Genomic DNA, 13,260 nt, shown 5'->3' on the forward strand with positions numbered 1-13,260 from the left:
AAAGGGATAAAATAGCATGCCAAATAGTATCCCAAAAGGACTCATTCAGCCTCTGTTTTTTTTTTTTTTTTTGTGGCCTGGCAGCCAAGATAACCCATTCTCATTTTTAAGAGGGCGTGGGTTCATTTGTCACTGTGCAAAATCCCAATGAGCAGTTTTTTGAGTTTGAACTTTATTTGTCAGAGGCATACCTATGCCTTCATTTGTATGCGCATTTTCTAACGCTATATCACAACCTGATGTCATAAAGTCAAAGCATTCGTCATTTGGACGGAACGGACGTCCTGTGGTCAAGACTCTGCGTTTCCAGCCAGGTGGAAGCTATTTGAAATGAAATGTCTGACCAGTTTTACCAGTTTCAGTACCCAACTTCGTATTGCTTATGACAGCAATCTTTGAAAAAATATGAGAAAAGGAGTGTAGCATCTCCAGAGCATAGAGGAAAGAGGACGCTATTGATTTGAGATGTGTTATTGTCTGCCCTCTTTATCTCCCTCTAAAACAAGCTTTGCTTCGCTCTCTGGAGCGATGCCTGCTCAAGCCGCCATGACAGAGAGTCTAAAGAAAGCCCAAAACTGGTGCCGTTTTCGAGTGGCCGATAAGCCTTAGATTAGCACCTGCGTCCATACGCTCCTTAAACACGGGTTAAGGGGGGGGGGGGGGTGTTGGGTGTGTGTGTGTGTGTGTGTGTGTCAGTGAGTGGGGGGGGGGGGTGATGTGTGTGTGTGTGTGTGTGTCAGTGAGTGGGGGGGGGTGATGGGTGTGTGTGTGTCAGTGGGGTGGGGGACAGGGGGTGAGGGTTGAAGCTCAGGTTGGAGTGACATAAGCCAAATGTTGGTGAACCTTGGGTGGTTATCTCCTCAGACACAGAGTCAACAACCTTCAAACCCTGATCTCCTTACGGGAAGTTCTTGATTAGACTTCAGGGGCGAGGATAGACAGAGGGCAGAACAGAGGTATGTCCCCTGAGGAGCAACAAAATGCAAAAAAAAAAAAAAAAAAGGGGAGGGGGAGAGCTAGACTAATCAGACTTAAATGTACTGTACTAATTAAAGCCATAGATTTTAGATTCATTAATGCATCTCTGTCACATCACTTGCCTGATGTGTTGCCAGGATGAAGCTGAATTTATTTTTTGACACTTTAATAGCTCTAATCTGAAAACACACATGACAGAAAAAAAAATGTTCATCGATGGTTGGTGTACACAAAGAATTTGTCCCAATGTCTTTTCAAATCACTTGTGTTATTTTGCAATATTTTACAATGCAATAAAACCTCTGAATAGGCCAATCAGAGATGAAAGATCTGGGTTATAGCTGTGCGCATTCCTTAGGGACCATTTTTAAACTGCATAAAAACTTCAAAATCTAATCATTGTTTATGCAAGCAAGTTAGAAGTCTACCGACAAGCATGCTTTGTGGAGGTATGTAGATAGGCTGCATTCATAGCCTTTTCTTTCCCCCCAAACCTCTCCCTTTGTTCACTTTTGAATATCTGAACGTTTCAAATGAAAACTTTTTTTATCTGTCATGTTTAGAAACGTGAAACAAAAAAAAAATGTCTAATGAAACTGATCCCCTAACTCTGGACATCCTGCCAAAGTATTCTCTTTATTTTTTAGATAATTAATTATGTAAAAATGTTAATAAAAATGAATACACCCTGTGAGAGGTGATATTGTCTATTCCTTTTTGGATGTATGAAGCACATAAATTTTCACTTTATAAATATAAAAAAAAATTGTTATGAAATTCAGCTTTACCAAACCTCCTGTCAGTGTAATCACAGACTGAACAGGGCAGCACATGCTAGACATATGGAGAAGCCCTACTGGGCACTGCAAAGTTGTTCCTCAGAAACATCGTGTGTATGATGTAGCGAAAGGCTTGCAGCTTTCCAGCATAAAAAAAAGTAAAATAATTCATGTAACGGAAATAAAAATAAGTAGCTAAATTATTAAGAGCTTGACTGTATGAAGAGTTGTGAACAAGGAAATGAATAACAGATGTTGTGGTACTACAAATGTTAGCATTGTCATTGTGAAGCTAGAGCTAACTTAGTAACGGCACTAGCAATACTCTTAGCAACTCTGAAGCAAGAAAGGTTTTAAAGGGCAAACTACCATCTCATTAAAAAGACGAAAAAAAAAAAAATCTTGCGTCATTCAGGCTATATGATACATTTGTTTGCTGTGATATCCTAATGCTTTGACAGTAACTTATTATGTTGTTAATGTTGATGTTAGGTTGCACATTAGATCTGTGCCATTTACCAAGAGTTCTTTGTTTGTGTGTCACATGTGACATATCCCGCCCACTCCATAAAAAAACAGATTTCTGTCTGACTTGTGATTAAATCATAGAGTAATCAATTACCTTAATTACCAAAACAGACAATTTTCAAGTCCAATGTCTAGACAAATCCAGTGGACAGTTTCTTAGCTGCGAAATTGTAATGCTCACAGTTTGTGTTTATTTGTTGGTTGGTGGAGGATCACTGCTGGGTTTGATGGACCTCTTCCACTGTATGAAGACACATGGGCTGCTCTCATGGGCTGGGAAAGTCTGGCCCCGGCATGCTTTGCTCGTCCATTGGTACTGGTGTTTCACTGGGTGTCCTGTGTATATGCGTGTGTGAGAGAGTAGCAGTAGCACTGTGCAAAGGGTCAGGTTCTGGACCTTAGGATTTCCTTTCGGGGCGTTATGATAGACAAAGACATATACACATGCTGCCCTTGAAATTTCAAAGGGAAAAAAAAAAGATCTTGCATCCACAGCTCTGTGCTTGCTTCTCTTCTTTAATGAGCATCTTGAAGCTGATGCTGCTAATACCCCAGTTGAGGTAGGATTACTTGAAGAAAAGTCTATCAGCATTCTGATGAATTAAGATGCAGGCCCAGCCTTCTCGATGTCCGCCTGGAACTGCTGTGCAATGAGCCTTCATCTCTGTCACATTAATTTTATTTGAAAAAAATGGGGGAAAAAAATTCCAAATTTCCCTAGACTCTCCTTAATATCTGTGCTGGGAACATTAAGTGTTGCTTCTCTAGCATTTTGTGCTGTCTTTATTATAGAAAGTTTTATAATTAACAGACAGCCAATGTCACTTGAGGATTTTACTTTTTTCATGTTAATGTGAAATGTGACAGTTTTACAAGGTAAAAAAAAAAAAAATAATCAGTTAATAGGAAGGGATCTATAGTGTGTTGCGATTTGCAAATTCAAGGCTTTTCAAACTTTTCATTTTTTGAGGTGGATGGTTATAAGATTAGATTTTCTTAAACATTTCTTGTGAAATAGTTTTTGGTCCCTGGTGAAAATCTCCATTACACAGAAGATGGACAAAAAAAGGAAAAAGAAGCAACAATATATTAGAAGGACCAATAATAATAATAAAAAAAAGCACTTCAACACTATGTCTCCTGTTCACTCTCGAACTGTACCGTACACTATACAATTTTGCCAAGTTTGACTGGGGCGATGCTATGTGCTTCTCAACGTAGACAGTAGACAGTAAACGGGAGATTTAGTTCACCTCCGTTTCGGAAAGTCTGACGGGAAGGGTGCTGAGTCTTTATCCGAACGCTCGACTTGATCAAAAAAGTTTGATGTAAAGTTCTGTGAAGACCAAACTCCTCATGCTTGGATCAAAGAATCATAGTTGCAGTCAAACCGACCTCTGAGCTGATTGAAGTCTACTCCATAATGAGGTTACTAGAAGAAAGAAATAATCAAATTGGCAAATGTCACCCATACCTTATTCACACTCTGCCTTCCAAATGTGTCTTTTGAAGCCATTGTGTTGTCCTTCATTTGAAAATTATGATAGAGCAAAGAGCAGCTCAAGCCCAGATGTAAGCTTAGACAAAATTGCTAAAGTACCTCTAAAAATAAATAAATAAATAAATAAATAAGTTGTCAATAATAATAATAATAAAAAACCTGGACTCTCTCTGTCAGTGCTGACAGTTTAATGGAATATTAGTGAGCTTAAATTAAAAAATGACATCTGCTCGCTGAACGATGGACGTTTTCCATGAATGAGCTTTGTTTTATTATTATTTTTCCCCCCTTGCGTGATTTATGGAACAGAAATCCTTATGGTTTTAGGCTGATCCTGCACGGAAATAGCACATGTGTACGGAGTCATTACAGAAAGCAGATTTGTGGTAATCCTTTGGGAGAACATGAAGGAGAAATGTGTTGTATTTGACTAACCTGAAGAAGAACCTTGCTCAGTAGTTTCTGATAAATATAAAGCATTTCTGTTATTCCAAAGTCCACCTTGCACTGTTTTACCTGTTTCATCTGTCTGGTCAAATTAAGAGATAGAGTCCCAAATCGGAACTGTATCGAAAAACAAACAAACAAGCAAAAAAAAAAAAAAAAATCAATATGTCAGCATATCCTGTCTTGCAAACTTTTCTCCGTTGTGTTTTTTGAACTCGTGCTCACTGTGTGCTGGCTGTGGATGACCATACTACATTTCTCTTCCTTTGATTTAAAAAAAAAAAAAAAAACACAGAGCAGAGCTTTGACAGTTCAGGAAAATTGTTATTTGTTTTTTTATACAGAGGGAACACAGCATGCCTACCAGAAACGTCTGTCTCTTCATTTTTTTTTTTTTTTTTTTTTCAGTGTCTCAGCCTCATTCAGAGTAAAATCCTACTCTTCTCTCGCAAAACTCTCTAGTGGTCAGAGCTGCAGTTTTCCTTTCCCCCTGCCTCACAGCATCTGACACCCTATACCCTCCGCTGGCGTTTTCTCTCTGTGCAGAGACACGCGGTTTACACGCGCTTTGTTGACGTCGGTCTCCTTCTACAGGCTACAGTCTGATACTGACAAAGTTTTTCCTCAGATGAGAAAATACTGCAAGGTAGACCGATGAGAGTTAAGGTGCCTCCATAACCAAAAGCTTAGGTTCAGTCTCTCTGATCTGTGCTGAAACTTTGAAGGGCAGGTTTGATGTGCATTTCTGCTCTGTTTTTCAAAGGCAGGGAAGTAATGAAAATCCCCTCTGATCAGGCGTCGCACACCTTGAGAAAGGCGATGGAGATATAGGAGCAGAGCTTTGGGGTTGAGGCTAAGCGCTGATTGGTATTCATGCGGAGACCACACGCCCCTTTGCCTCTGGATCACTTGCTAAATAAGAAATTTGGGGTTTTTTTTAACTATGCCAGCAATATCTGAAGCGTTTGAGGTTCCATCTTCTCAGGATGGATTCATAGCAATAAATGCATAATTGATTAGACCATGCACATGTGCCTGTGTGCCTGTTCACTTAATTGTGTAGCTCTATGGGTGCATAGACACGCTCTCACTTTATCACTCTGAGCGACATACACACACGCACTTAGTATCCAAATCACAGATTCTATTTCTTTATCTTATTTCACAAACATTTTTTTTTCTGTCATATACACCGCCCCACAGATAATTAACTGAGCGTTGTATTGAATGTAGGAAAAGAGGTGCAGCTGCTGTGCATGATGGGTACACAGGCAGAGGAGTGGGAAGAAGAGACAGACGCAGGCTTGCCATGGTTTAGCAGACAGAGATAGGTGCTGTGATTAAAATTTGTTTTAAAGGCATAGTAGTGAGTGTCAGTCTAATTTAAAAAGCTTCTTTCTGTAATGCAGAACAATGAGAGTCAATGGCAGCACTTTGAATCTCTCTGCCAAACCTTTTGCTAATAGAGAGAGAGAGAGAGAAAAAGAGAGAGAAAGTCAGAGAGCAGGAGAGAGAGAGAAAGAGAGAATAAGAGATGGGGTGGGAGAGGAAGCAAAAGGGTCAGTAGAGGAGAGGCAGTGAGATATAAAGACAAGCTTTAATTACTCTGTAAATAAGTTGCTTGCTGTCTTGTTCTTTTATCATCGCTGTTGCACTGGTAGATGGTGCTGGTGTGACTGAAAGCTTCTGTGCTGAGAGGAGACAGAGATACACTTTAGCTACAAAGACTTCTCCTAAGAGGCATTCAATACATAACTACTTTTACATTCAGTTCCTAATCTCAACTACAGTCTCATTAGTAAAAAAAACATGCTAATTTGCACTAGAAGATGAGAACTCTTTGCTAAGTTTCACAAGGCACGGATAGGCGTATACTTGGGATCGTAACAAGATATTTAAATTTCAGTTTCATGAACTCTGAAATCAACCATGAAAATAGTTGTAGAAAGAAAAGAAACCTTTTAAATTTAATATACAAGCAGGGATTTAAAAAAAAAAAAAAGGTCATCACACATATCAGAGGTCGTACTTTTTTTTCTTTTTCTTTTCTAATTCTCTGCTGAAAGATTCAAAACATCGACCTAAGAGCCATCATATTCAATGAGAGAGCTTAAATGAAATGGGTAGTGGGAACGTGTGAGTCATGCAGTGGAGTTTTGAAAACAGAGGAGATGATGGCCTTATCATACATCCTCCTCTACTGCCTGGTACTCTCAGGCTTTGGATAGAGGAACTTGAATTATTTACATAGCGGGTAAGTTCATACACAGTTAAAGCACAAACAGTACCTACTGGTTTCTAGTGTAAGAGTTTGAACGGTGCAGTCATCAGAACCCCTTCATGTGGCTCTGGCCCTCCCGGCTATCTCCTCGCTTTAATACCTGGGCGCCGTTGCTAAGCGCGGTCTCAACAGACGCCGCACGTTCTTCAACCCCAGAGCTGAACACTCAACGTCTGTATGTTCTGACTGGAGGACATACTCCCCAGTCCCTCCCGTTCTCCGTCTTTCCCTCTTTTTCTCTCTCTCTTTTTCTCTGACTTTCTTTTTTTTTTTATTCATAAGAAGGCTCGGCACGCCATGTGGAACTGCCTTCTCCCTGCGGGCTAAACATAGAGTTCCTTAAGAAGCGAAAGCCCTTGATGCAAATGGTTATCAATAACCTTGAAATGCTTTTGCTCTGTTTCCCAATTTGTTTGTTATGTATTTGAGTGCACACTACAGCATGATGAAAAAGAAGGAGAAAAAAAAAAAAAGAAAGAAAAACCCTCTAGAGCTTTCACTGAAAACAAATTCATGGCGTACGGTGTTGAGTGCCCTTAGAAACCCTCTGCCCCTTGATATGTACAATAACATATGCTTTTTACATGTCATTTTACTTGTATCATGATTTGCTGCTGCTTCACCTTGTATAGTTTCTTTGACACGAAATGTCAGTGATTTCTTTACAGTATATCCTAAGAACTGTGCTAAGATCTGCTCGAAATTCAGTAGTATTCCAAGAAAAAGGCTCCTAATGTTGGATTTAAAGATGTTTTGACTGAAACAATCTAACTCCAGAGAAGATAATATCAGTGGTTTTGTATTTATACTCTGCTGGAAAGCTAGAGTCTTGTGTATAGAGAGAGATTAAAGATGCTACTTAGGTGTTAGAGAAAAAAAAACACTCTTTGTACATGATACAAGTTTGCCAAACTGTTTCTGATGTTACCTCTTCTTTTCTTTCTAGATGAACATGGACATCTGAAAATCTATCTGCCCAAAAAGCTCCTTGAATGTCTGCCAAAATGCTCCTCCCTGCCTAAGGAGAGACACCGATGGAACACCAATGAGGTAAGGAGCTCCCTCCAGTGGTCTCACCCCAGTGACAAAACCTTAACTGTCCTCGCACACTTTCCCCACACAACTCCATCTTCCATCACATGAGTGAGAGAAAGGGCCGACTGTTGTTATTTTTTGTGACACTTTTTAAAATAGAAGTCTTGTTAGACAAGTCACGTGTTTCTGACTAGAAAGGAACGTGCTGTTTTAATGTTTATTTTTTTATCCATCCACCCATCTGTCTGTCTGTGTAGATAGATAGATAGATAGATAAGTCTATATGTAGGCAGATATTCATCAGTTCATAATGCTGCTCAGCACTGAACACTTTCACACATTTTCTGAGAACTCTATGTAAAACGACCTAGTAAAAATGGTAGGTTAGTTAAAATTCAGATGGATTACAATGCCATAGACAAAAACTACATACCTGATTTGTGGCGGCCGTCATGGGTCACAGATGAATTCAAGACAATGAAAATTATTGTGGCACACACAACTGGTGTCAAATTAATCATCAGCTCTGATTGAGGGTGGGTGAAATATGTCAACACTCTTTCAGTGCTACTTTAAATCAGCACTTTAAATCAAATGTACTGTGTGCACAACAATTTTAAAAGCTTTGCTAAAGGAAGATGTTACTACATTTACTATATCATTTAACATCTGTAAGACACAGAATTGATTGTTAGATTTGGAAGTATCTCAAAGAAATCTGAAGCTGGAAAGTTCTGCAGGGAAATTCATTTTCTCTCTCTCTCTCTCTCACTCGCGCGCACACACACACACACTCACACACTCTCTCACACACACACTCACACACACACACACACACACACACACACACACACACACACACACAAGCAAACAAAAAAACTGTTTTACTAATTTAGACTGAAATCTGTGAACCTTTTTAGCCAACGGAATCATGATCCTTGCCAAATCTAAATGAAAAGCGCCCTTTAATCTCTGTAGGATGGTAAATGGAGTGGAGGGGCATGCAGCATACCGTTAAGTATCCTGGGATTGACACAAACAAGACCAGGAGGTAAAAAAAAAAAAAAAAATGTGCGTCCTCCCACTTTAACTCAATTTCATCCCAACTTCACTGCTGCCACAGTTTATGAGAAACAAAATCAGTGATGTCTCCTTGTTTTGCCAGTAAAAGTTTATTTATGGATTATACTTGAAAAGTCAGTTTGAAGTGTGAATGCAGGGAGTTTGCCTTTGTGTGCTGAGCAGGGCTTTGTGAAGCAGGTGCCGGGACGATGGCGCAAAGACACAGACGCGTCTCCCCCCTTTCAGACCCCACAGTGTGTCCTCGGTGTTGGGAAGTCAACAGTATAGCTGTCCCTGTGTGCGTTCCATCAAAGCCCCCCCAATTTCTTAGTTTTCTCTATGTCTCTATTCTCAAAGAATGCCAAAGAAAGTTTATTGAATGTTCCTCCAGATCGTTTCATTTTCCTCAACCCTTTATAGTCTGTGTTCTCCTGCCGTCATAGGATCATGTACTATAGAATGTCAGAGGAGGTGAGAGATTTACTGAAAAACAGTTTGTAAAAGAGGAGTCGAACCTACTATAGGTGCAATGCAGAGAACCGAGCAGCACCGAAAACTCATCAAGAGGTCTCTCCTATAGCTCAGATTGCAAAACTTATTCTAGTGGTGGAGAAACTAACTTTAGTATCGGTAAGGGAAGTTAAAACTACCATAAATATGGGACTCTAACACAGTCTCTCCACTCACTCATATCTACCTTCATGGTGCAAGACGCAGGCCATTTACCATGGGTGAGGTCTGCTGTGAGGGCTGTTCAGGAAGGAGTAAATGAAGTACCATGTGTTGGATAAGTAGGAGATTCCATGTACCAGTCTGATAACAAAGTGCGAGGGAGGGAGGAAAGTTTGAGAAATGAAAAAAAAAAATGGAGTGAACCCAGAATTGGAGTTTAACTTGAGGGAGAGTTAGAAATATACACCAGAGAAAATATTTTATGAAAGTACACTCCAAGCACAAAAATGCAAAGCTGAAAACAACCTCACCAACATTTCCTCTGCTGTTTTTTTTTTTATTTTTTTATTTTTTTTATTTATTTATTTTTTTTTCCGGTGAGTGGTAGACGACATCAGCCAAGCGTGTTTGTTGTTCTCATTAGAACGCTGTCCTCCTCCACATCAGCCTACATATGAAACTCACATTTGACCATCAGGCATTTCGTAGGGTCCAATTAGACACACCATGCGCTGGAGCCCTTTTCATGTCATATGTGTGGTTACTCAGAGTCACTCAATTCAGCATTCAAAAAAATGACTCATAGTGGCCTGTAAGAGAACCAGATACGAGGTAAGCGATGATGAGATCACTTCCTTCGGGCTGAGATTGGGAGCTCTCTCTCTGAAAGGCCTTGGAATCGGCTGGGCCCTATGTCCGACACGCTTCAGCGAGACGACCTCCATTCCCTGCCTTGGGTTCTGCTACGATTACCATCTCCTCTCTGTTCCTCATCTCTCTGCTCTTGAAGGACGTCACATGGGGCAGGAAAATAATCCTTCATCCCCCTGAAGATCAAACAAACCTTACCCTTGAGCTGCTTTTATGGCGAGAGCCCTTGGATGGAGTATAGGGTTTGACTCTCTGGGCAACGCTCTAACCGTAAAGTACATTCCCTCAGTGATACCGATAACCCTCAATCCATCGTCCACACCCTCACAGGAAAGGGAATCAAACCAGCTCCTGCCGCCATGGCTCTTTGTCAGCCAGGTAACTTCAATGAAAACAGTTGATGGAGAATTCTTTAAGATGTGAAGCAGAGAGAGAGAGTACACAGCAGGGGTTGAAGATGTGGCTTGTGCGGGGGTTAACTGAAGTGGTCCAGCTGACTGTTTGGAAAGAGGAGCTTACAGTGTGATGCATACACATGGCTGTTAATGAGTGGCTGTATTTAATAAACAACGGTGACTAGTTCCTGCTCCAGCCAGTGCATCGCTATCGTACTCAGAACAAAAAAACTCCATAATGGGAAACAAATTTTATTATCCAGACGAGGATACAGAGAGAGGGAGAGAGAGAGAGAGGAGAAATGGAGGGAGAGGGTGAGAGTTTGCCTCAGAAGACAATTGTCCCAAATCAGTTGGAGCTGACCTCTGGAGGGTGACTGAGTGTGACTGTATATAGCTTTTCGTTCTCTTGCCGAGCCTTCCGGGAAACGATCCTTATTGAGGGTAATGACACGAACGTCTATTAAGTTGAAAAATACACATTCCTGAGTGATCACGCAGAAAAAAGGAAATCTAAGAGAGTCGCAGAAAAAAAAGAAAAAAAAAATCTCGTAATGATAATGGTGTCTGTGATAAAGATGAGCGGAGAGTGAACACTGGGGATGGCAAAAAGTCAATTGCTGTCTTTATCTCTTTGTCCCTCTCTCAATCTTTCAACTGAGGTGTCTACACACCTCCTGCTGTTCATTTTAAATACCCTCAAAAGAATGTTTTTGAAAATTCTCCCTTGCTTTTTCTTTATCCTCTGTTGGATGCCTCTTATGATTATAATGATGTAATTGTAGCAACTGTTGCAGACAATAAAAAAAAAAAATATATATATATATATATATATATATATATATATATATATAGAGAGAGAGAGAGAGAGAGAGAGAGAGAGAGAGAGAGAGAGAGAGAGAGAGAGAGAGAGAGAGGTAAAGATAAAGATATATATATATATATATATATATATATATATATATATATAAAACAGATATATAGATATGTATATATCCTCACTGCTTTGGTCAACCAGAGTTGCCCTGAATTCATGCCGTGACTCATTCTGAAATCAGAAATTATATTGTATAGCACTCATTTGTAATGCCACTAACAAGTTGCGTGGAGCATAAAGCACGATACAGATCGTTGAACTTCTGCTGGATTTGGAATATATGGGCTCAAAGTTGACACAACACTAAGGCAGGGGTAAGTCTTGCAGAAGACACACTGCTGTATTCCGAGGCGTGCTTCGCTAAATGATTTTGTCTAAAAGCAATTTAGAAGGATTCTCATGGCTAAATATGCCGCTAATACGGCGTGGTTATTACTTATTGACAAAACGTCCTTCAGCGCTGTTGCTATTTTCTGCCGAGCCTGCCCATTGCAATCGCTCCAGAGCCCCCCTGTGCTGAGAGAGACGTGATCTGATTGTGGGAATAAACTTGACTATCGGAGACCGGCCCTTTCTTTTATTCTTCGATATTCAGCCCGGAGACCTGGAGGTCGTCTCGTCGTTTGACCCGTCGGAGGTCTTCGTTAGCCGAGCTGTTTCTGATTCATTTCCCATTGTCTGAGAGATGATTTTGTAAAATAAAAGAAGCGTATCAGACAAGCACGTAAAGTCATAATCCTTTCAAACGTGTGTACGGAACGGTCCATGCATGGAGAGCGTCTCTCGACTGAAAAATGTTGAGGAGGATGCTTAGAAAGCTTACAACATAATCACGTAAAGCAGGAATGCGGTGACAACCGATTCCAACGGGGACTGTTTCCAGTGCTACTGGAAATCACGATAAGCTCAATGGGTCCTAATTCAGCGTGCATAGATGGAAACATATCTGGAATGTTTTTTTTCTTGTTTGACACTTTAATGCGTGTGTTGTTTTGTTTTTTTGTTTTTTTTTTTATCTCAAAACATCTTTGAATAAGTGCAATAGAAAGTTGTCTTTTTTTGTATTTGAGAGAATTGCTGTGTTTGCTTCCGTGACAAAGTTTTGAAGCAGACAGTTTGAAGTTTTAACTGAAGTCTCTGTCGCACACTACCGTAGACCTCGTCCCACTGTCGCCCTTTTATTCTGTTTCAGTCTCTCCACCTCGCTCTCACTCACGCTGGCTTGTTCTCTATCTCTCTAAACTCCTCTAGTTTAAAATAATATGGATGTCAGCATACTGCCTGTCCAGTATTACTCTTCTGCTCTGTACCCAGGTTCTCATTGCTCTGTTCTAATGTGACTTGGCACTACTGTGCTCCTCTGGGTTTGCTCCTTTTCTGCCTTGCCTGGGTTTCTCTTCAAATAATCAAGGGAAACAGATGCTGTTGGTATGCTGACCCCACCAGGGATGCTGGGAAATTTAGCCGGTGTTTGTTTTTCGTAGACCTCAAACTTTGAGGGGACCTTATGCTTTGAGATTTCTTTTGAGCCAATTCCACTTTTCTCTCCCTGGCCAGAGTATTAAAAATGCATTGAAATAAGCCGTATCAATGTTGAATTTTGAATTTCATTCACAAGTTTTGCTCTTCATATTTCGTTAAACAAAATGTTTAACTGTAGAGATGGACTGTTTGTTTGTGTATCAGAATAGTTTGGTGTTGCATGTACACGTAGTCCCATCCTGAGCCGACCTTTGACCAGACATCTCTGTGCACTTTTGCTCAAATCTAGCTTGTTAGGTGGAAATCTCTGGATTCCCTGTGGAGACGCTTTAGCCCAGCTTGGTATCCCTGGGATTACAGCTTCCGTGTAAGGATTAGCATGATGCTGATTAGGTTGATTTAATTCTTCAAGCCAAAAGTACCAGACACTTGATGTTTAAAGATTTATTTTAATACGTTTCCTCCTCATGTGGAAACAAATTAAATAGACCTTTTCTCCTGTCAATGTAGGAATGAGTTTGTCTCTCCTGCATCCTGGAGCTCGGAGAGTTTCTTTTTAAAATTGAGCTGAA

General features: G+C 40.3%; 1 protein-coding gene across 1 annotated transcript in view; it reads left to right on the forward strand.

Annotated features, from left to right (window-relative positions):
• Positions 1 to 13,260, forward strand: part of camta1b (calmodulin binding transcription activator 1b) — a 211,043-nt gene that overhangs the window by 7,770 nt on the left and 190,013 nt on the right. The window contains exon 3 of the mRNA XM_030777032.1: positions 7,461 to 7,564. Within this exon, the coding sequence (XP_030632892.1) occupies positions 7,461 to 7,564 (104 nt within the window). The remainder of the gene's footprint in view (positions 1 to 7,460; positions 7,565 to 13,260) is intronic.

The sequence above is a fragment of the Chanos chanos genome, chromosome 6 (assembly GCF_902362185.1).
Source record: "Chanos chanos chromosome 6, fChaCha1.1, whole genome shotgun sequence".
NCBI classification, from domain to species: Eukaryota; Metazoa; Chordata; class Actinopteri; order Gonorynchiformes; family Chanidae; genus Chanos; species Chanos chanos.